Source organism: Cupressus sempervirens, chromosome 5 (genome assembly GCF_028749045.1).
Source record: "Cupressus sempervirens isolate cs-2001-9-10 chromosome 5, ASM2874904v1, whole genome shotgun sequence".
Classification (NCBI taxonomy): Eukaryota; Viridiplantae; Streptophyta; class Pinopsida; order Cupressales; family Cupressaceae; genus Cupressus; species Cupressus sempervirens.
In genome coordinates this window covers 596,098,348-596,123,739 of record NC_143122.1, presented here as the reverse complement: position 1 = coordinate 596,123,739, position 25,392 = coordinate 596,098,348, and the positions used below count along the sequence as shown (strand labels likewise).

General features: G+C 34.2%; 1 protein-coding gene across 2 annotated transcripts in view; it reads right to left on the bottom strand.

The window, feature by feature from the left end:
• Positions 1 to 25,392, bottom strand: part of LOC149557334 (prolyl 4-hydroxylase 1-like) — a 249,672-nt gene that overhangs the window by 200,749 nt on the left and 23,531 nt on the right. For both annotated transcript variants that reach the window (XM_089832005.1, XM_089832006.1), the window contains exon 2: positions 25,341 to 25,388. In XM_089832005.1, the coding sequence (XP_089688131.1) occupies positions 25,341 to 25,388 (48 nt within the window). The remainder of the gene's footprint in view (positions 1 to 25,340; positions 25,389 to 25,392) is intronic.

The window sequence follows — 25,392 nt, the reverse complement described above, 5'->3', positions numbered from 1 at the left end:
TACTAGAACTAATTAGTGAGCACATATTGACTATTTTGCTAAATAGATTCTAAACAAACTGTTACAGCATATATTGACTATTTTGCTAAACAGATTCGAAACAAATAGTTACAGCATATATTGACTATTTTGCTAAGCAGATAGTAGATAGAAATAGAACCATGATATGGCTATTATGATTGGCACTATGATATATATAAGTAAACACATAAGCACATATTGGAATTCATTATGGAGCACATATTGAGCACATATTGATTATGTATAGATAAAAGCCATGATTGTCATTGATCTATACATAGTTGATCCATACATAGTTTATAACTTGGCTCTATTTAATGGTATTGCATTCATCTCTCACAGCACTATACTAGAACTCATTACTGGCAAGAAACTGTTACAAAGTTTAGTTGTTCATTTCACTGGAATTGATCTCTCACGGCACTATACTGGAATTCATTAGTGAGCACATATTGACTATTTTGCTAAACAGATTTGAAATAAACAGTATGTATGTATGTATCTGTGTGTATGTATGTACACACATGTATGTATGTATTTATGTATGTATGTGTGTATGTGCGTATGTATGTACACACTTGTATGTATGTATGTATGTACACACATGTATGTACGTATGGATACATACTTGATCTATGCATAGTTTAGTCATCCATTTCATTGGCATGATTGGCATTGGTCAATACGCAGTTTAGTTGTTCATTTCATTGGCATTCACACGATTGGCATGTGAAGTAATTCCAAATGGTTAGTTGGCTTTGTTTAATGGTATTGCATTGATCTCTCACAACACTATACTGGAACTCATTACTGAGCACATTTTTACTATTTTGCTAAGCATACTTGATGTATACATACCTGATCTATACGTAGTTTATGATCTCGTAAACGTTTGGTATAGTTGTTCATTGCATTGTTAATTAGAGTTACATTTGAATCATACATACGTGGAATACACGAGGAGTGGCAAATGATGAATGCTCAATTGAAGAACTTGAGAGCATATGCTGATAGAAATGTGATTTGGTAGATGATTGTACAGTTCATGATTTCATCCTATGTTATATCTATAGTCCTAATTTGCTTGCATATGTTTTTATTTCTTGTCTTTTTGTCCCTATTTGATTTCCTATATATGTTCTCGCTGACAAGATTATCAAAAGTATTGAGGATTTCTAGTAGATGATTGTATAGTTCATGATTATGTCCCATGTTATATGGATATTCCTAATTTGCTTGGATATTTTTTAAATTTCTTGTCTTTTTTCCACAATTTGGTTTCCTATGTATGTGCTTCCTGACAAGATTGTCAACGATATTGACAAAGTGTCTTTCTTTTGTATTTTTTTATTGCTCCTGATTTGCTAATATTGCAAGACCACACATGCTGATAAAAGATGAGCTATCTGATGATTGTTTATTGTGCATGTTTGTAAACAGTCAATATTTATGATGCCACTCCTTGGTGTATTTCATTAAAAAATAATCAGGTCTTAATTTTTCAAGCATGTTTAGTTCATATACGCAGGATTGACCATCTAACAATACAGACAGTAATGGGAAGATTGAGCAGCATGAGAGGGTTGTTCGCCGAATGTGGGGCATAAGGGCATACATCATGGATTTTCCAGTGTTTTCGTATTTAACGGTGTGTTTTCACACCACCATTTAGATCATGGATATTGTTCTTCCTCATCAGTTCATGGATATTGTTTTTCTATCTTCTATCTTATGCTACATATGTAACATTGAATTATTGATCACATACCTAATTTAAACATATTTGGATCACATTCATAATCTGAACATATTTTGATGACATTGTTATTTGAATGTTGGTATCTGTTTGATCCATACATAGTTATGCCGAAGGCATTTCCTATATGAAGTGTGAGTGTTGATTATGATGATCAACGATTTAGAATGTCTGGAAGGGCTTAGACGACCATTATTGAAAAGGATTATTTATTAATTATTTTCAAATTTATTAATCTTGTTTAAATGATGGGTAAAATTTTCTAATGGTTGTATAATGTGATCTAGTTAGCAAGTTTTCATATTGCAGCAATTATGTGAAATTCATTATCAGAATTTCATGATGTTAAAATATGATTTATATGATCATAGAGGGAAGTTTATTTTTCTTTTCATAATATTGTATGTCAATTTGTATAATAATAAAAATTTATTAGTACATGATCTTTGAAAGAACCTAAGTGTCTATTTATTCTCAAAGTTGCTTGAGGTCACTTGTATAGATGTGTGTAAATTAGGTCATGGATTTCATATGTATTTTAACACTTGAGATGGAAGTCTATGGACACTAACGGAGAGAGTGTTTTCATGGGGTTGGTGCAACAACCTATAGAAAGTGATAAATCAATTGAAAAATTAATGAATAAATTATGGATAACACTAATAAAGATAAAATGTACCTCACCCTTGTCTTGCGTGCTAATTTAGGCTCAAAGGGAGTGAGAGAAGATGCTTTCAGTGTAATGCATAACTAAGCATGTTCGTCAACATGAGGAGGTGGCTTGAATCCACATCGATTGTTCCTTCTTGGGGGTTTGTGCCCTAAGTGGCTAAACTTGGGTAATGTAAGGATCGAACCACGTGATGAGACTCTTCCCTTGTGAGTCCTAGTGTCGAACTCCTTATTGGTAATGATGTGACTTGAAATGCCAAATATGACCCTAAAATTGAAATGCATGCATCACCAATAGTTTTAATTACATAAACTAACAATTAGCAATGTGAACCAAGTAGAACTAGAAGCATACCTATGTTTAGTATATGTAAATGCACACTATACTCTTTTGTAAAGACAAAGGGGATGATACCATCGAGAAGTATTTCCTATATTATGGCTATACAATAAAGCACAACTTTGAGTCCAATTGTGAGAGATGATAGTGTTCTTATAGTTGGCCACTCTGAAACTTCACAACCATTGTAAATTTTGTAACTGAGTTTTCACAAGCTATAATTTTGAGTTCTAGAGCCATGAAAAACCCTGTGCAACAACAAAACCACCTTTTCATCATATTCAATCAAGAAAGATTACATGAACAAAATATTTGCAGACAGATAATGTGTGTCTAAGCTTAATGGAATGATCATGTTTACCTAAACCAAACATGGCTATGTCAAGACCCAAATTAGATGAAATTATTTTAGATGGTTTGAAGATGGATATAGTGTGCATCATGGCATATCCTTGCCCTGATTCATAGTAACATGTCAAATAGTGTAAAAATACACAAGCCTAACCACTCTGGATTTATTATAAGTAAAATATTTAAAAACTTCCTATAATATTTTTCTGATGTCCCTAACTCTGAAAGCTACAAAATTTCTTTGAGAATTTTTATTAAACATAGTGTACTAGATAGGCTATAGTTAGAGGAAATTTAGTGTTTGAAATATTGTACAAAATAATGTATGTACATGTAATTTGAGTCCATGTACTCTAAGCTTTTTTACTCCATTATCAATAATTGTTGTTATATTTTTCTAGGAAGAAAGTATCTAGATAGAAAGTGTTATATATATATATATATATATATATATAGAGAGAGAGAGAGAGAGAGAGAGAGCGCGGGGGGGGGGCGGGGGGGGCGCTAAATATAAGTAGAGAGAGTAAAAAAGAAAAGCGGATAAAAGTAGAGAAAAAATCAATGTTAAAAATTAAAATAGTAAAATTAAGTATAAATATAATTTAATTAAATTTCGAAAGCTAAAACTATTTCATAGAGTTCAATTTAACAATAAAATAACATTAAAAAAAATAGTCAATGAGATTTTGATATTTAAGTATTTAAGAAATAAAACTATGGCTTTTTTATGTGTATTTATTGTTAAAAATGTAATGGTTGTACAAAAATAACCTGGTCAATTGGTTTTTATCTAGGTTGTAACTTGTTTCAATGGGAAATGATGTAAAGTCTATTTACACATGCACCAAAGTGGATTGAACATTAGACATGCTAAAGTGTGATTTGAGTGAACAGATATGGCTGAAGATTTGGGTAGACATTTATATAGACAATTTTCTTTTTTTTTAAATTGCATGTAAAATCTATGTAGCCAAAATTCCACATTTTTTAAGAACAATTATTGACAAAGCATCATTTTTCTTGTTAAAGTTATCATCAAATGTTTAATGTGTGTGAATGTAAAATAGTATATTTTTTCTTATATAATATTTCATGTAAAATTTTAGTTGCATATTTTGTTGAATAATTAACTAACTTAATAAATTTATTGAAAGGGAGAGATACATAGAGGGGCAGAGAGTGCGGGATAGGAAAGGGGGAGAGAGGGAGGGAGCGGGGGAGAGAGGAGTTTGTGTGTTCATGCATCTGTAGAAAGATGCCCTCGAGAGATATATACATAGAGGGGGGAGAGAAGAGTGGGCTAGGTTGAGAGAGGGACAGAGGGAGGACACAAACACACACATATACAAAGTAAGGGGGGGAGAGAGGGATAGAGGAAGCGAGAGAGACAAAAGGACATAGAAAGATGGAGATCTCAAAGATGAGGCTATTTCTAATCGAGTGAGGAGCCTAATTATCTTCAAGTTATTTTGAGGTTTGGTTTAAGACATTTTTGGATCCTTTTAGGTGGATGCATAGTTGATTTTAGACTATCACATGCAACAGAAATATATACATAAATACAAATTTTTTCTATAATTTATCTCCAAAATAAATTTGGCATACCCATTGCACACCAAAATGAGATTGCTGGTTTATATATGCAGGATTGACCATCCAACAATACTGACAGTAATGGGAAGAATGAGCAGCATGAGAGGGTTTCTCGTCGAATGTGGGGCATAATGGTATAGAGCTTGGATTTCCTGGTGTTCTCATATTTAACAGCTAAGTCACAAGGTTCGAGTTTGAGTTCGACAATTATGAAGTTCGGATGAATTCGACAATAAATTCAATTCGACGATAAATTTGTCTTATATAATTTTTCAAAAATATATAATATATATGATCACAATTTCCAACCATGGGACAAAAAATAACTTTGTACAAATGATTGCAAGCATGATTATTTTTTACTTTTCTTTGCTAATAAATAGAATTAAAATAAAAAATAATAATCATTTTATTTATTCTTTACTAACAAAATAAAATTGTGAATATTCAAGAATTAAAAATAATAATAATGTAGTCTAATTATAAATAAATTAATAATCATAAATATTAATACTTTACTAATTATAATACTTGTGTTTCACTAATAAAATAAGATTTAAAAAATTTACTTCAAATTCCAATTCCAATTCGAAAATGAACAACCAAATGCAAGAAAAAGATATTCTCAGTCATATTCCGTTCCAATTCCAATTTCTAAATTGGCAACCAAATGCAGAATATGGATTTGTATATTCATCTTCCGTGTCAACCAAACGGTCCAACTATCTTCCTAAAACGTATAACCGGATTTTTGAAAACCTAGTTATGAGATAACCTGGTTATGACAGAAATTCATCTTCCCCAACCAAACAGGGCCTTAGAGTAGAAGTAGATGGCTAATTGTATGGTGATGTTAGTGAATGTTTGATAGGGATCTACAACTAGGCCACTAGTATCTTAGCCACTGGTTAGGAAGCCTTGTGTGGTAAACTAGTTCTCTTTTCCTTTGAATCATTGCATCCATGGAGGTGGAGCCACTAGTTAGCTTTCATTAGATTCGATCCCTGTCCATTTGCTAATCTTTTCATTCATAGGAGTAAGAGTAGAATAGCAAGTAGTTGAGTAGTCGGATTTCACTCTAAGAAAGTTAAGAAGGTAGGAGTCATTAGAGGCATTATTGCCTCCTTGCACAATCAACATTATCTGGCGCTACATCCTCCACCATCACTATTACCATCAACATCACCTGGCACTCATACAAAATCATCACCATCTCACCAAAAACCCAAGTCATCCTTGAATGAACAATGTAAGGCCGCCTACATGATTACCAACAAATCACATCAATAAACTGAGCATCCACAAGTGTAAGGAACATTGGAGTTATTCTCATATCCCATGAGCATTAACTTTTCAAGAGAGGAATTGTGTGTTTGATACTCCATATCAGATATGCAATTGCTAATATGTTATGTAGTGGTACAAAAACTCACATCAACATTCTTTAGCGCTAGAAGAAGGGCTTGAATTGGAATTCATTCTTGGGAAAATCAAAGCGTTATTGGTGGGCATACCCTCCATCATTGCGCCATCAACATTATCTGGCGCTAGAAGGAGGGCTGAATGATTTTCATTCTTGGATCAACTTGGAAATTCAAAGCAGAGATTGGCAAGGAATGAACTTTCAAAGCTAGATTTGAGATGAAAGATCTCTTTTAAAAGTGAAAATCAAAAAATTCAAAAAAGGGAAAGGTTTCTCAATGGACAGACAGGTGGACGTTCTTCCCATTTGGTTTGATTTGAACAAAAGGTTACTTCCATGGGATTTGTCTCAACTTGCAGCATTAGGGAAGTGTAGGATACATGGTACTACGGATCATGAGGAGCTGGATTGTTTGGTGTTTCTCTTAAGAGTGGACTTGGCATTAAGAGGAAAATTTTCTTTTTCACAAATACATGAACCTGCGGTCCTTGTCAATTCGGAGAAAGATCTTCTTGTTTTCAAGGAAGATATCAATAGGGAACCAAAAAACATATGTGGAAGTTCTTGGTGTAGGGCACACGGTCTCTCACATTTAGAGTCTACTTGCCCATCTTGCCAAGACACCATTGACTTGGTCAAGTTTCAATTGGGTTGGTATGAGGAAATATCAATGGGGGGCGGTAAACATTTCTTTCAGCTTTTAAGTTGGACACCACAGAATGAAGAAGGTACGATTTATCAAGATGATATGGTTGATTCTAATGTTCAAGATAAACTAGTGGATGAACCTTCACACATTATATCGCGAGGTGGAGAGATTGACAAGAAAATCAAGGAAACAATTGAATTTATCCAAGAGAGAGAAAGGATGGTAGGCAAAGGTCAACAGGTGAAGACACACGAAGAACTACAAATGGAACATCAAAAGGTGGATGAAAAGGAAATCTTTAGTGAGCCTTCATGCATAATTCGAGAGGTGACTCTTGAGGATGGGTTGCAAGAAATTTCAAATATCCTTAAAGAGGAAGATAATCAAGTGGGTGAGTTGAACAAGGAATTACAAGATATCACAAGAGAGTTCAAATACGAGGAAAATATCAATAAACCAATACAAGGCGCTATCTCCACTACATTCTTTGGGGGGATGCTTGAAGATCCTATAGAAGAAATACAGGAGTCATTGCCCAAAGCCTTTCAAGGTGATCAAGTTGTTGCAAGTGGCATGATTCACCATCAACTCCGACCTCCAAAAATTTTGCCACTTGAAATGGAAGTTGATGGGCAACTCACAAAGACGTATGATGGTTCTCCTATCAGTCTTGAAGGTGCTATTTTTGGTGAGAATCTATATAAAGAATTGCAAGATGTCCCTAAAGAGAGTTCAAAGGGAAATTACATGCTAGATGATGTAGCTTCTATTGACAAGGATATGCAAGGATTGTTAAGTGGTGATCAAGTTGCTCCAATTGAAAGGGAAAACAAAGAACAAATTGGGTTGATGCTATAGTTGGGTATTGTGTTCGAGCAACTTGGAGAGGTGTTTGATGGGGAGAATATCAAACAATCCTTGACTTTTGAGGATACACTTGAGGAGATTCACAAGGACTCATGGTTCGCTATTCACAAGGACAAGCCCCCAAAGATGATATTTCATGAGCTTGATTCCAAGATTGATCCTGCCTGGATTACCAATGAGTTTGATGTAGATGTGGGAAGATTCATCACCAATTGCGACCTCTTGAAGCTGTGGATGATCAATTGAGGTTTAAACAAGAGTTACCACCTGAAGCACACCAAGTTGTTTCTTTCCCTACTCTTAAAGATGAAAGGTTTGAAAGTTTTTATTTTGATATGGAAATTTTGGAGACACAACTTGTAATTGGATTAATCATGGACCCTATGAGTTGCCTCAATTGTTGATCTTGCATGATAATTTTCTAGAGTTTGAGTTTGAGATGACAATTTTTTTCCAGAGTACAAGGATGAGTTTGCGAAATTGAGAACTATCATCCAAACCTTGTTACTTTTGAACATCCTAAGAAACCATGTTAGATCCAGTGTATATATTAGATCGGTTAGTGTTGTCCCTTTAAAGTCTTGTACATAATTAGGGTAGGTTTCTCTTGGACCATTTGGTTCGAGAGAGTAGTTTAGTTTCCTTTCAGTTGGGTTGATTAAAGTTTCCCATTTAGTTGGTTAGAGTAGATTTCTTTTAGTTGTTTAGTTTAGGTGTTGTGAGGGAGCTTGAACTTGATTTGCATCAAGTCATTTGACTTGAATTTTTGTTTAGCTTCCCTCAGCCGGAAGGCAATTTTGGTTTTGGGTTTTGGGCCTTTGCAAGGGCAAAGGGGGGTCCATGTTATCACTCATGGGCGGGGTGTGTAGATTTTACATTTTAATGACAAAACGGAGTCCATCTAGTTCATTTCTTGAATATATTTGACGAGGTTCAAAGGTTAAAGGATGTGCTTAGTTGTTGGTCTATGGTAGGACTTTTACTAAATTTGGGTCGAACTCGATAGAGGTTCTTGAGTTATCTCTGGCATGGTTACAACATTCTACTCACACTTAATTGCCCTGAGTTCTTGGTGTTTTGAAGAGAAGTTGGACTTAGTAAAAATCATACACTTGCTTCAGCACCACTGTGGTCTTCCAGACCCTCTGCAAGCTTCATTGCCTACAAACCAAACAAAAGATTGAAAAGAAAAGAAAAAAGAGAAAATATCATGAGAAAAGAGAAAATGCAGCACCAAAGTGAAAATAAAGATGAAATTTGGTTCAAGGGCATGCAATCATCTCTACCAGTGCTATAAAAATAATCACTAAAGGTAAAACCATGATTGTGGTGCCACAGTGATAACTTCGTCGAGGCTATGGACGCCTGACTGGCAGTAGGGCTCTATCTAGGTTGCTTTTGAAGTAAGGATATTATAAAAAGCTAAGTTTAATGGATCTGAGAGATTATCAAGTTCTTGTCGAGTAGGGAATAAATCATTTGCACACACGTGAGTAACTTATGATCAGGGTGCTTAAGTTCAACTTGAGAATTCTTTCCCTTGTTGAGTGCTTGTCCTTAAGTAGATTTTCAGATAAGTCATCCTGAGATTTTTGTTCTAAGTTGCTTATTTCTTGAAATGTTCAGGAACATTTCTTTGGGTTGATGCTAGATGTTGTGAAGGTTCTCGCACCATCGCCCCAAAAATTTTGGAGACCCCCTTTTTCAGTCGCGTTGGCAAATTTTTGAGTTGTCAAAAAAGAATTTTGATTTGATATTTTGTGAAAACTTTAAGTCTTGGATGCCTTTAAGCCCAATGGAGAAAGGTTAGATCTATTTTCACCCAGGTTTTAGCTTGATTTTCCAGAACAATCAATTTCATCCTTAGGCTGAATAAATTTCAAAGAGCAACACTTGGCCAGATAAAATTGTAAATTTTGTACTTCGATTTTTTTGAAAATTTGGATATAATTGTATAAATTTAGATAATTTTCAAAAAAGTGAAACTTTGTTAGACTTGAGTTTTTGGAAAATCTTGAATTTCTTTTGTGAAAATTTTTTCTTTTGTGAAGATGAAATCAAATTGCAAAATCAATTTTAGACTCTAGAAATGATTTTATTTTTGTCAAAAAACTTAAATTACTTGGCAAAATCGATTTGAATTAAATTGCAAAAAATTGGCTTAAATGGATTAAAAATGTCTTGAAATTTTTTTAAGCCTTTAATGAAATTGGTAATTTAATATTTTAAAAATGGCTTTTGGCTAGCCAAAAAATCCAATTTTAATGACATATTAATTGCTAAATCATCATTAAATGGAAACATTTAACATCTCCAAGACATTATTTGCTTTCTTTTTGCAATTTTGGTCTAATTGGCAATTTAAAAAAGTAAATTTCATCTTGGCAAAGTTAATTTTTAGCTAAACATTTAATTTAGGGTCAGTTTTGGTGTTCTAATTAATATTTTCTTGTTCCCAGGGTCCCAGTCGGCCAGCTAGGAAAGATAAGCAAGTAGGGTATAAGAGGAAACTCTTCCCCCTCATTTCTTCATTCCTCACTCCTCTTTGGTGCTTAGGCGATTTTTGACTTGGAGCAGATTTCTTCTCCTTTAGGCAATTTTGAAAGGGCAGATTGGCATTCTTTTTGGGTGATTTTTTCTTCATGGTAGAGATCTCCTATGCTTGGCAATTTTCTTTGTGGAGCAGATCTGCACTTTATATTGGCGATTTTTCATGATTAAAGGGCGAAATTCTCATCCATGGTGGCTTCTCTAGGGCAAATCAGAAACTCTCCATTGCTAAGTGATTTTTTTTTGGGAAAATTTGATTTTGCTAAGGAGCTGCGATTTCTGCCCTAATTTGGGTGATTTTATTTGGAGGAGATTATTGTGATAAAAGGTCTGATTTTTTGGGCAAATGGTGGACAATTCTAAGAGCACTAAATTCTGATTTTTCCAGCTAGGGCCTCAAGATTTGCAAGGGGTTTGAAATTCTCAAAGTCTGATCCTAAATTCCAAAAAGAAGACCCGGCTATTGGTAAAAGTAACTTCAAATCATTTAAAGTTGAAAGGGGTCCTTAAGCTGATTTCTCTCTTTTGTTCTTGTCTAAATATTGTCTCCCTTGGTTCTTCTTGCATTCATCATGTACCACTTCACTATCCCATCATAGGTTGACAAGATGGTAGATGTTAATGCAAGCAAGAATCCTAGGGAACAAACACTAAGAAAGACAAAGAGGATATGATGCCCAAAAAAAACTTTCTTCTCGAAAATGAGCTAAATAACTGATACCAATGTCGGTACAATAAACATGATACAGGTAAAGGACAGACTAAAAGAAGGACAATCCCCCTTGGCAAAGAAGAGATATAGAAGACAATTGCATAGCACAGCCCAAGCGTCGACACTTCCATTTCAACCATGATGAGCGACGTTGGGGTGGCACTTGATTTTGAAGACATCAGAGAAGAGGATATTAATGAGACAAGACTTGGATCAAGATTGGATGAGTTAGGAAAGGTTGCTATCAAGAAGAAACATTTGAACACCCTTTCCTCCCTCAATGCCTTTATCAGATTTGCAAAAGAATATGAGAAGGATCATGAGAAGACACTACAGGCAGCAAGCAGCATGATGAAATCGGCTGAGCTCAAGATAAAGCATACACCTTGTCCTCCCATGGAAGAAGTCAACAAAAGGCTAGCTAGGTTCATTGTCTTAGCTAAAAGAATGAAATAAAAGAGGGAGAGTTATATTAGAAGATCATTTGATGTAAGCCCAAGCGGCAATTTCTCTTTCTTCTAGAATAGGACAAGTGTCTAATTTTGATTGGCCACCATTTTGGTGCCTTCTCATTGGTTGCCACTTTTTCACTTTTTTCATTAGTCCATTGACAAGGTAGCGTCTTCTCATTGGCTGATGGGGTGGCAACCCTAATTAGGGTTCCTAGGATTCAATCTGGCTTGTTGGTTTTGCCTCTTTATCTCTACCATCGGTTGTACATTTTGGCCACTATATAAGGCCATTTTGTTCTCATTTGTGAGGGAGTTATGTTGGAGAATTGTTGCCAAAATACTATCAAAATTGTTCCCTATTCTTGTTGTGACTTACATGGTGGATATACATGATCATTTTGGTGTATTACATGGTTCTTCTCATTTCTCAAATTAAAGTAGGATTTCATTTCATGTTGTTAGAGTAAAAGTAGATGGCTAATTGTATGGTGGTGTTAGTGAATGTTTGACAGGGATCTACAACTAGGCCACTAGCATCTTAGCCGCTGGTTAGGGAGCCTTGTGTGGTAAACTAGTTCTCTTTTCCTTTGAATCATTGCATCTATGTGTAAATCTTAATATGCTCAGGTCTTGAATGGTGTAAATCTCAATTTCAATATGACTAAAATTGCAGAAGTTGATTTCAAGTAGTACTGTTATATTCTTAACAATTGATATTATTGATGGATGAAATGATGTACTGAAGTGGAAGAATAAATGTATGTAACAGATATATATATAGTAGACTGCGATGAGAGAGTAAGACTGCCATTGTTATTGGTCTCCTCTCCATCGCAGTCTACCATTTATATAATCGAGTGAGGGAGTGAATAGACATGGTGACCATTTACACTCAAAGGTCACGATGGTTGATAACCAACAGAGATCAACGCAGTGTTATGATTTGCCGCTAATCACAGTCAACAACTTTAGTCTGCAATAATAAACTGACGATAACCAGGAGTATAATCACAGTCGATAACCTTAGTCAATAATAAACTGCCGATAACAAAGATATTATCAACAACCGATAACAATATAATAGCCTTTACGTGATTATAGATTACAATCTGCTATGAGAAACTATACAAAGGAATATTACATAATTGGATTCGATATAATCTTTTATACATATATATATATATATATAATATTATATATATATATATATACTATTATATGTATATAATTAATGAATCAATTATGTATTATTAGATTGAGTATAGATTAAAGAATATAGATTCAATTTCTCACATGCTAACATTCTTAACATTCTTAACACTCCCTCTTTAGCAAGGGAAATTGAAGTAAGGTTAACTTACACAATAAGATGTAATCATCATTATGTTTTAAATTAAGAGAGAGAAAGAAGAAAGAAAACATAATGGATTTTCATGGTGTTCGGCTATCGCCCAAAAGACCCATGAAGGTTATCAATGTGTCCGGCAAAATCTGGCCCAAAGAACAAGGATAACCCAAACTTTCAAAACAATGGGTTTTCATGGTGTCCGGCTATCGCCCACAAGACCCATGAAGGTTATCAATGTGTCCGGCAAAAATCCGGCCCAAAGATAACACCAAATTCAACCATTGTTTGAAGATAGATCAACTAAAATAAAGTCGTCACTTTAAAATAGGATCAGAACACACGAAAGGTCGTCACCTTTCACAAAAAAAGTCGTCACTTTCCACATTACAAGCTTGCAAGCAAAAATAATATTGTATTCATGAATATATTAGATAATAAATGCATTTACAATAATGTCATACCAAGCTTACCTCTGAAGTACACAATTTTTAATTTGGCAAGAGGTTTGGTGAAGATATCAGCATTTTGTTCATTTGTACTTATATAACTTAATTTAATGATATCTCTGCCGACCATGTCTCTTATGTAGTGATAGGGAGTCTCGATATGCTGTGATCGATTGTGGAAAATTGGATTTTCTAACAGCTTGATACAACTTTGATTATCACAATGAATCACAGTTGGTTTTAGAGGTTTTCCGAATAGCCCAAATAGTAGTTTCCTTAACCAAACTACTTCACGTACTCCCATGGAAGTGGCTACATACTCAGCTTCAGTAGAACTCAAGGCAACAACGCTAAACCAAGATATCATTGCTGACCCAAGACTGAAGCAACAACTTGTAGTACTTTTGCGGTTAGAGGAACAACCTGCCCAATCTGAGTCAGTATATCCTTCCAACTTTATCTCAACATTTTCATATTTTAATCCAAAGCCAATAGATCCTTGTAAATATCTTAATATATGTTTTGCAGCCATAAGATGAATCTTCTTAGGTTTACACATAAAATGACTAAGGACATTTGTAGCATAGCATATGTCTGGAATTCACAAGATACATAAGTGATCCAATTATTTGTCTAAAGAGAGTGGGATCAATGTCTTCAGATTTTGATGCTTCTTCCTTTAGCTTGTGTAGGTTTGTTTCCATCGGAGTAGATAAGGGCTTACTATCCATCATTCCAAACCTGGTCAGAATATCTTGAGTGCACTTTCCTTGATGTAAGAAAATGTAGTCTTTCTTCTGATTAACTTCTAATCCCAAGAAGTAGTGTAGTAACCCTAAATCTTTCATTTCAAATTCAGCTATCAGATCTTGTTTACATTCTTCAATTAATTTATCATCGCCTGTTATCAGCAAGTCATCAACATATAGAACAAGTATTACCGTTCCATCATTAGTGGTTTTGAAGTATATGTTAGAGTCGGCTTCATTTTTTGAGTATCCAAGTTTGGAAAGGTATAGTTATCTATCCTTTCATACCAAGCTCGAGGAGCTTGTTTGAGACCATAGAGTGCTTTCTTGAGTTTGCGTACATATAATTTTTTTATCTTTTATGGTGAACCCTTCAGGTTGTTCTATGTAGACCTCTTCATTAATGACCCCATTTAGGAAAGCAGTTTTTACATCCATTTGATGAATCTTCCATCCTTTTGATGCTACAATTGCAATAATCGTTCTTACAAAAGTGTAACGAGCTACTGGAGCAAAGGTTTCTTCATAGTCAATGCCAGCTTTCTGGGAGAATCCTCGAACAACAAATCTAGTTTTGTGTTTTTCAATACTTCCATCAGCGGCGTATTTGATTTTGTATAACCATTTTGAAGATACAACTGTTTTGTCTTTAGGCCTAGGTACAATATCCCAAACATCGTTCTGAATTATGGAATTGTATTCTTCTACCATGGCATCTTTCCACTCTTGTGACTTTAGGGTTTCTTCAGTTGTTGATGGTTCGATTTTGTTTATCTCAGTTATAAGAGCAGTATAATATGATTGATTTCGAGTTCTCTTGTTTTCTTTTGAGATCTCATCTGGTTCCACATTGTTTTCTTCAAGCATCTTCCTTGCCCGTAATGGCCTTTTCTTCCCATTTGTTATATCAGATTCTCTCTCTTCAGGTGTATGCTCCCTCTGATTTTCAGTTTGTCTAATTTCTTCATCATCTGGGATTGATTCATCTTCTATGCTGGTTGAAAGTTTTAAAGCAAAATCCTCTTCAAAAATTACATCTCTACTTATTTCAACTGATCTTTGTCCAGGAATGTAAATTCTATAACCCTTGGGATTTTCACTATATCCTACAAATATACCTCTCTTCCCAGAGGGTTCAAGTTTAGTCCTCTTTTCTTTGGGTATGTGAATATATACAGGACATCCGAATATTCTAAGATGACTTAGATCTGGTTTGGTCCCTGAGAAGACTTCTTCAGGTGTGATATTCTTTAGAAATGAATGTGGACATTTGTTTTGAATATATACTGTAGTCTTGGAAGCTTTTGCCCAAAATGAGGCATGCATATTTTGATCATGTAACATAGCTTTTGCAGCTTCAATGATAGTTATGTTTTTCCTTTCTGCGACTCCATTTTGTTGAGGATTATAAGGTACTGTATACTCCCTCTTAATCCCAACAGAATTACAAAAACTTTTGAAGATATCAGATGTATATTCTCCTCCATTGTCTGATCTTAATGTTTTAATCCTTTTACTTGTCTGATTTTCTACTAATGCTCTGAAGGTTTTGAATTTTGATAGAACTTCATATGATTCTTTGACTTTCAAGAAATAGATCTAGGTCATCCTAGAAAAGTCATCAATGAAGGATATGTAATAAAGGAAACCTCCTAGAGAAGGTGTGGGCATGGTTCCACAAAGGTCTAAATGGACTAATTCCAAAACTACTTTTGACTTATGTTCACTAGAGGAAAAAGGTTTTTTTATGATTTTCCCTAGAGCACACCCTTTGCAAATTCCTATATGAGATGAGTCTAGTTTAGGAGTACCAGAAGTTATCTTGTCTAAATTAGGAAGTGAACTAAACCCAATGTGCCCAAGTCGTCTATGCCATAATTCATTAACATTGGATGTTTCAAAGCTAAGAGCTTGGGTTTGAATATTGCTTAGTCTATATAATGTTCCAAATCTGAACCCTATGATAATAGCATTTTTCATATTTGAGTTATTAGGCCAATATAGTACTTTGTCTTTGTTGAAGGTGACATGATATCCATCATCGGTTAGACATGAGATAGAAATTAGGTTCCTTTTTATGCCTAGTACAAATAAGACATCTTTAAGATTTAGAGTAGTTCCATCTTTTAATTTTATAGAACATGTCCCAATACCTTTTACAGGATAGGTAGAATTGTCTCCAATTGTAACTCCTTCAGTGATATAAGTTCCAAATGTATCAAACATATCTCTGAATCCAGAGATGTGACGGGATGCACCACTGTCTACAATCCAAGCTTCTTTATTTGAATTATTGTTTCTTCGTTTCAGAAATTTTCTCAAAGTAAGAATGAATAGAATCTCCTTTTTCCATTTTAGTATTTAGTAATTTAGATTTTAAGGTGATTAGTCTACTTGAGTTATTTATCTCAAATGTATTTTTTATGGTCTTGAATACTTCAAATGCACTTTTGATCTCTAATATGGAAGGAAGAATGTGATCTTTAACTGAATCAACAATGATTTTCCTGGCTTTATTATTACGTCTTTTCTAGGTGAGTTTTTCGATTTCATCTTGAGGTATTGGGATATCTTTTTCAATGTGTTCTTCAAGTTCCAATTCTTCTAGAATCATAATGATATAGGTTTTCCAAGAGAAGAAATTTGATGCACCTTCAAGTCTGTCTTCCACTCTGACGTTATTTGCCATTATTTTTTCGTAAAAAAATTGAGATTTCTCTACCAATTTGGCTCTGATACCATGTAAATCTTTAATATGCTCAAGTCTTGAATGGTGTAAATCTCAATTTCAATATGATTAAAATTGCAGAAGTTGATTTCCAGTAGTACTGTTATATTCTTAACACTTGATATTATTGATGGATGAAATGATGTACTGAAGTGGAAGAATAAATGTATGTAACAGATATATATACATATATATATATATGACTGCGATGAGAGAGTAAGACTGTCGTTGTTATTGGTCTCCTCTCCATCGCAGTCTACCATTTATATAATCGAGTGAGGGAGTGAATAGACATGGTGACCATTTACATTTAAAGGTCACGATGGTTGATAACCAACAAAGATCAACGCAGTGTTATTATCTGCCGCTAATCACAATCAACAACTTTAGTCGGCAATAATAAACTGTCGATAACCAGGATTATAATCACAGTCGATAACCTAGTCAATAATAAATTGCCGATAACAAAGATATTATCAACAGCCGATAACAATATAATAGCCTTTACGTGATTATAGATTACAATCCACTATAAGAAACTATACAAAGGAATATTACATAATTGGATTCGATATAATCTTTTATACATATATATTTATATATACTATTATATGTATATAATTAATGAATCAATTATGTATTATTAGATTGAGTATAGATTAAAGAATATAGATTCAATTTCTCACATGCTAACATTCTTAACATTCTTAACACTATGGAGGTGGAGCCACTAGTTAGCTTTCATTAGATTTGATCCCCGTCCATTTGTTAATCTTTCCATTCATAGGAGTAAGAGTAGAATAGCAAGTAGTTGAGTAGTCGGATTTGACTCTAAGAAAGTTAGGAAGGTAGAAGTCATTAGAGGCATTATTGCCTCCTCCTCGCACGATCAACATTATCTGGTACTACACCCTCCACCATCACTATCACCATCAACATCACCTGGCACTCATACAAAATCATCACCATCTCACCAAAAACCCAAGTCATCCTCGAATGAATAGCGTAAGGCCGCCTACGTGATTACTAGCAAATCACATCGATATACGGAGTTAGTATCCACAGGTGTAAGGAACATTGGAGTTATTCTCATGTCCCATGAGTATTAACTTTTCAAGAGAGGAATTGTGTGTTTGATACTCCATATCAGATATTCAAAAGCTAATATGTTATGTGGTATAAAAAATCACATCAACAGATATGATGGCCCGTTTTTGCAAATGAACATGCCGCCTAGTTCACGATCACATCTAGAAATTCACAAGCCTGTCTCTTCCTCGAAATAGCCATGGGAATATCCACAAATGATATGCGTTTGAGCATGGAGGAGTTTGGAGCCTGTGTAGAAGGAGAAAAATGTGTGCGCGAGAGAAATCAAGTGTCACAAAACTCATAATTTGTATGGGTCATTGGTGTGATTGGAGCATGAAAATATTTCTACCAAGTTTTCTCTACTTGACAAGCTTTTTGCAAGTTTTGCATCTATGATGTATATATAATATCTAAAAACATGTATGTTTGTGTCTCAATGTATGTGTTTATCCAAACTTCAAAATTATCTAATACAAGGTGTGATATTCATAAATCCATAGCTAGCAATATATAAAAAGTTTAAACACTTCAATATATCATATTCACAATTTATGAAAAAAAATTAGTTGTGCGACCCTTTCTTGGGTGCCCACAATGTCAACTTTGCCTAGGGTTCTACCGACGTAGCCCAGCCAAACCCTAGACAAGCCCAAGGTCGAACCAAAGCCATACCTGCTCTAATTCAAATCTCTTAGGGACAAATCCAATTTAGTAGCTTAAAATCATATTAAAACTATTTAAAGACTACTTACACAACCACCTTCCCTTATTTCCAAAGCATATAGCTTCTTCCCCAAAACAAGTTTATTTACCAAGCTTTTGGAGTGATACAACATTCGTAACTTCTACTACAATAAATTCATTATTTATCCTTGAAAACATTTATTAAATGCTGAATCTAAAAGAGAACTAGATTGTACTTTTGGCTTTGTTATCCATTTTTAAGCTATCCTCATGAGGTATACCTATAATCTTTGTAGAAGTTGCTACAACCAACATAATTCTCGCCACTAGAAGATCCTTCATTTACCCATTGAATTTATAAATTGAATATTTCAACATACTCATACTAAATTTAATATTATTCCACTTTCTAACAAGGTACTCGAGAAAATTTGTCATACAACCTCTTCATGTGATTCAAAAGTTGGGGATTATTTACTATTACAAAGCACTAACAAATTGTGTGTTTAGTAAACAATCAATATTGTGTACCAAAATCTAAAAATCAACACATACAATATCCCCTTTTTATGAATAATGTGCACCAAAATCTATGTAATGTCCCCATTGGTTGCCAGCTTCAGTATTTCAGAGATTAGTCTAATATTGGATCCTCGTAGGCTAATGAGGATGGTTAGAGGGTCTTCTAAGGATTGGTTCATCTCCAACATTCAGCAATTTATGGATTTGGCCTTCATTCGATGTCATTCGGACTCCATTTGCCATACTTACTATGTATAGTAAGTCAGGGGTAATGGAGATGGACCCTTTCTATTTTTAGAAAGTGTATTTGGTCACATGGGGAATTATGATGAGAGATTCTTATTTCTGATGGCATGGCAATCAGACAAGTATTTCAAGAGATATTAAAGTTTAACTGACTTAAGTAATTTATTTAAATACTTTAATGTTATTATAAAGTTATAAAGTCACTTTATGACAAAATGACTTAAGTGACTAAAAGACGAAATAGTCTTTTATCCCACATTGCTAAGCTGTTCGTACCTCTCCTCATTTTGAAGTTATAAAGGAAAGCATTTGCATTGGGATTGGTACAACGAATATATGATATTATAAGAATATTGATTAGATATTTCCTAAGGACGAAAACCTTTAAGGAAAAGAACAGTCAGACTAGACGCCAACCTAGTGTCTCACATTTGCTTTCAGAATTGTAAGTCCAGATTGGTGCATGGAAGATTTTCAAGAAGTTAAAGTTCTGCGATAAGTAGGCACAGGTATTTAATGTCTTTTCAAGGAACCGATACGTACATTCCAGTATGTGTATTTCTGGTGTCTGGATGGTAGAGATAGCAGATAGTAAAATCCACAGCTAAGGAAGTAGCCAAAATACCTGGCGGAAACCCATCTTCAGGTGTTGAGTGGCTCACCAAAGTTGGCACCTCGTCTGGTATCAACCTGTCAGCAAAGAGGATTCACAAAGGAGAATAGTAGGAGTAAAATTGCAGTCAGCTATTACTGCTGCCGACTTCTGCCATTCCTGGGAGTTGATGTTGGCATCACTAACTGAATCAAGGCGGAAAAAATCTCAGCAAATAAATACTGCCGCAAGTTCTGCAATACCAGGTTCCACCATCCTTCCTCGCATACAATTAAATTATGAATGTAATTAATGGTTGAAGAACACTTGATAGGAAAGGTTGTCATTATAAGCATGATTGTTAAACATTGTACAGAATTGCTGTGGTCATGGATTCTGTAGAATACAGTAGCATCATTCTGTGAGATTATCTTAGCACTTACAGATTTGCAGTAATAAAGTTATTCACACTGGATTCAAGTTATTCACCAGTAACATCAAAATATCATAATCAGGACTATGAGCCAAGTGTTTGACTAAATTCCCTCTAGCCAGGATTCAGATTTCTTTAATTAAACTAAGTCAGGAATTGTTACAGTGGTGATGGCTGAGTGCTGGTTGTTTTCTCCAGACAGCTTTCCTTATTGTTACAGGTCTGCCCCTACTTACTCATTCTGCATTATTTATAGTTGCAAATCTCAGCTATTTGGTAAAGTCTGTAATCCCATTTTCTGAATATATATTAATGGCCATTGATTCACTGCTATGAATGAAATACATTATCATTAAATTCTGAATCAAGTTCCACTTCAGACTTGTTTGCAAACTTGGTATATTTGGTTGATACATCTATTTCACAGTTTTAATTTCGATGAAATAGTACAGGGCATGATATAGTTATAAATTGTTCAAGGATTCTTTTTCATAATAATTGTTCAAAGAATTTCCAGCATAGTCAAAGCCATTATTTCTAATTCAAAACCAGCAGAGAACATTACAATCTACAATGTGTGCAAATGTGAGTGATATGAATGCAATATCAGTGAAAAGATATATGATTGGTAATTTCGAATGCTATAATGGTTAAAGGAAACTAATGAAATATGATGCAATCGGTATAGTAATGCAGCAATGTATAAATGCAATGACAATGTATTGAGATGGATAATATATTTATATTTACAAAGTGTAAATCCAATGGCACAATAGAATACAAAAGCTTACAAGGCTATGTATACAATGATAGATCAAATCTCAATGTGATTTTATGGTTGTCTCTGATACGACAATGTAGAATATGCACATTCCCTGCTAGGCATCTCTGATAGAGAGTGTATTATGTGCTATGATAATAGGGAGATCATTGGCAGTATGTCGTCTCTGATATTCTCTTAAGTGATTATGCAATTTGTTAGTTCCTTGGAGCCATCTTATATAGAAATATGATTATGCTATGTGTCATATCATTTATGATCTGTTCTATATTACTTGCATTTTGAATACATCTATATGGTTGCAAAACCAATCATATGCTCAAATAAAGCGAAAGTCCATAAGGAAACAAACATAAAATCAATTCTTAAGTCACACTCTCTTGTCGTGATACAAATTCCCTTATATGCTTTGCCATGGTGAACTGATTTCATCTTGAGTATTGAAGAGACACCTCTTATAAATTGAGCCTCTTCATAAGATAAACAAAATAAATTTATTTTACAAATCATATCTCTTTATTATGGTCACTGGATAATTATCTTTTCAACATCAATTATTTTCCATGGCATCTCTATTGTTGAAGGAGAAGATAATATTGATAGTATCCTTGATTAATGTCATTGTTATTATTATTCAATCCACTATCCATGTAATGATGTGATTACTATATCCATTGGTCAATGGCTTTCGCATAATATCCCATTCCCAATGGTAGTTTGTTTGAATTGACTCTTTAGATCAACAAAGACATCAACACTCATCGCAAATGGATGTGTCATCATGATAGTCGGTATAATTACTTGATCAATTAACTAATAATATCTACTACCTTCTTTGATTGATATATTCTTTGAATGGATGTTGAACATTGTGCAAGAGTAACCCAAACTCATCATAGCCACTCGATTCCTTTAGATGGGCTGTTTGCATTGACGTTGTCGACTAGTCAATATCTTAACCCATACCGTTGCCTTTTCTGTGATATAACATTCCTTATTACTTGATATCCCTTGGTCAGAAAATCTTCCACATTACACGATCAATCATTGTGCTTGTTATGTGTTGTCGGATCTTCCTATGAGACATTGTTTGGACCATTATGGATGATTTGTTTATTGTTGTTCGATAGTCACCGAGGTACAAGCATTATACTTACCTTTGACACTAATCGATACCTCTATTACATTGATCCATACTATTGTAATCAATATTGGTCTTCTTAATATGACTTTCATAATATTTGGTAAGTGAGTTCAATGGATAAATCTTAATTTTTAATTAAAATTTATTATTCAAATATCTTTTAAATTCGGGAACATTACAGTCTCCCCTTCTTGGAGAATGCTTGCCCACAAGCATTCTTATAGTTTCATGACTAGACCTGGATCCCAAACTCAAAAGTGTTCATAACTCACAGATTCGGTTTTCATTGATGGAGAGGAAACATTGTTTAGCCATAAAACTAATTCCTTTGTACCTTTCCTCAAGATGTTATTACAGGAATTCCAATTCTGAGTTGCAATCTCATTTAGTTTGATGAAGGAATGTTTAGGGATGGCATGCTCGGGTCTTCTAATATTGTTCCAAATGGTTCTTACTGCTTCCCTAATTGAAGAAGCACCAAGATCCCAAGACTTGTTATCATCTTTCCACTTATGTGTTTTTAGACTTGTCTCTTCATTCACCTTAAGGAGTGAGTTGTCACAGACCTTGTCTTCTTCAATTTCAAATAATTGATTAGGAGTGAGTTGAAGAATTCCAATTCTCAGTTGCAATCTCATTTAGTTTGATGAAGGAATGTTTAGGGATGGCATGCTCGGGTCTTATAATATTCTTCCAAATGGTTCTTACCGCTTCCTTGAATGAAGACGCACCACGATCCCAAGACTTATTATCATCTTTCCACTTATGTGTTTTCGGACCTGTCTCTTCATTCACCTTAAGAAGTGAGTTGTCACAAACCTTGTCTTCTTCAGTTTCAAATAATTGATTAGGAGCAAGTTTAAGAGTGCTTCTAAACTCAATCTCATATTTTCTACACCTTCCTTCATTTGAATCCTGCAAGTCTTTATCGCTTTTTCAACTTCACAAATTTATCAATTCCAAGATGATGTATTGGAACACACCAAGTGATTGTTTTATTATCTGCTTCATTTGCTACTAGGGATAAAAAAATGTTCTGTTTGAACAACTTCAAGTAATGATAATTATAATTTTTCGCTTCAATCTATATTATACCTTCTCTTGTGCAATCAAATTTGTGGCTCTTCTGAGTCTGCATGCTTGATTCACTTGTGATCAAGGAAAAGCTTGAAGAGTCTTGTGCTTTCATTTCCTTAGGGGTGTCAAGAATGATTTCTTCTCCCAATATTTTTGACTCCTTGGAATGTATAGTAACCATGCCCTAATTATCATCTTTTTGTTGTGTTTGATGATCATCTCTCACTGACCTCTTGTATACTTTCTTCCTTTAATGTACCTACTTCCAATGTCTCCATCTTATGCGAGTTTAGGGGTGCAACTCCTAATGCAATTATCATGTTGCAATCATTTATCTTTTGTCCCTTGTGTTGTGATGCTTTTGAAATTCCAAAAGATGACGTCTATATTTCTTAGGAGAGTACTTCATCTGTAGACCAATGTAGTCCTCTACAAAAATATCTTGAAGAAAACAGCTATATAACCAATCATGCCAAATTTGCTCTTGTAAATCAGCAAAAATAACTTCTTCTCATTCTTCAGGCCTATATGTAAGGGCATGATGTCTTGAATATTCATCATTTCTTCTTTTTTCATCCTGCTTGCTATGAATTTACAAGGAGAGGGATCAATTCCGACCTTCAATTTTTTAAAGATGATGTTTTACAGAAGGATGTTCAAACAAACTCTTGAATAATTATTGAATATAAAACTTAACCATAATAAGTTTGCTCTCAATCCTCCAACCATATCCTTCATGGGTTCTAGCGGAAATTATTTCCATTAAATATTCAATGATCCATACTATTTGTGGTTACAAAAACACCCAGAAGTCCCCAATACTGAGTGAGTTGCTTCCAAGCCACAAGTCCATTTACTGAGTAACTACCATCCGTTTAATTAGAAGTAACCCAAAACCTCCTAGATATCTATTCTATTACATTCCCATTTAATGCAAGTTTACATATCTATATTTATGTCTTTAGTTGATTTGGCAAGGAATAAGACATGTCTTTTCAGTTATAATTTTTGCTCTTTTTCTCTCCTGCGCTTATGATTTTCCAGGTTTTGTCTCAAGTAATTATCCAAGAAAAGGTTATACTCTTACTCTTCAGATTTACCAAGACCTTCTGAGTAAATGTCCTGTGACAAAATTTATGTAATCCCAAAAGGCTTACACTGTACATACAAAAAATACCATACATTAAATATGCCATAAAACATAGTATCATAGGTCTGCCCATGAAGCAAAGCTCAGAAAACAACATCAATTCATGAAAAGGTTTTGCAACAATTAAATTGACCAGAGCACCTTTTGACAATTAAACCATATAATAATAAATAATGAACTTTACTTTCTAAGCATTAGAATAAATACTTTTTGGTAAACAAGTATGCTTTTCTGGACAGTTGATCAAACAAGTACCAACTATCCATGGTTTCAAAGCTGTAACTTATTGCGTTCAAAATGCCACAACAAATGTGTCATGGCAGAGCTATTACTCAACCATAACTAAGAATAAAACATGAAAAATCACAACTGATAGAATATAGATTTTGACTGTGGTCATTCAAAACAGAAAGTTAACCATAATTAAGCAAAGAGAAAAATTTGCATTTGTGTATTTTAACCAACCTATTGTCTTTTTGATAAACCTAATAAAACAAGGACCATATAATGACAATTATTTGTCAAGGGTTAGATCACGATTAAATTGAAAGAGATAATCCTAACTAATTTGTTGTTGTAAAAATCAGTACCAATATGCATACTCTTGAGTATCATGCTATTCCATGGACATATAAACATGATTATGAATAACAAATTTTACTTTTAAAAAGCAAATGTTTAGGTAAGTTTGCAAATCATGACATGCAAAGTAAAGTCATAATCAAAACCAAGAAAATAAAAAAGGCTATTATTTAAAAATTACAACTCCCAGAACTTCAATTACTTTTACAAAAATGAAGGCATTAATGACAAAACCACAGAAATCAAATTTTCTACATGATCTCTGTGAAAAGATGTCCCTAATGTCTATCAAGAAAAAGTAAAACCTAATAACCATATTCATTGGGAACAAGAGCCCCTAATAGAAGCAGTATAATTTCCAAGGAAAGGTTATGCAATACCGGCTGACTCTTCCAAATGTCGAATGAATGCCAATTGAAATAATGCACCTGT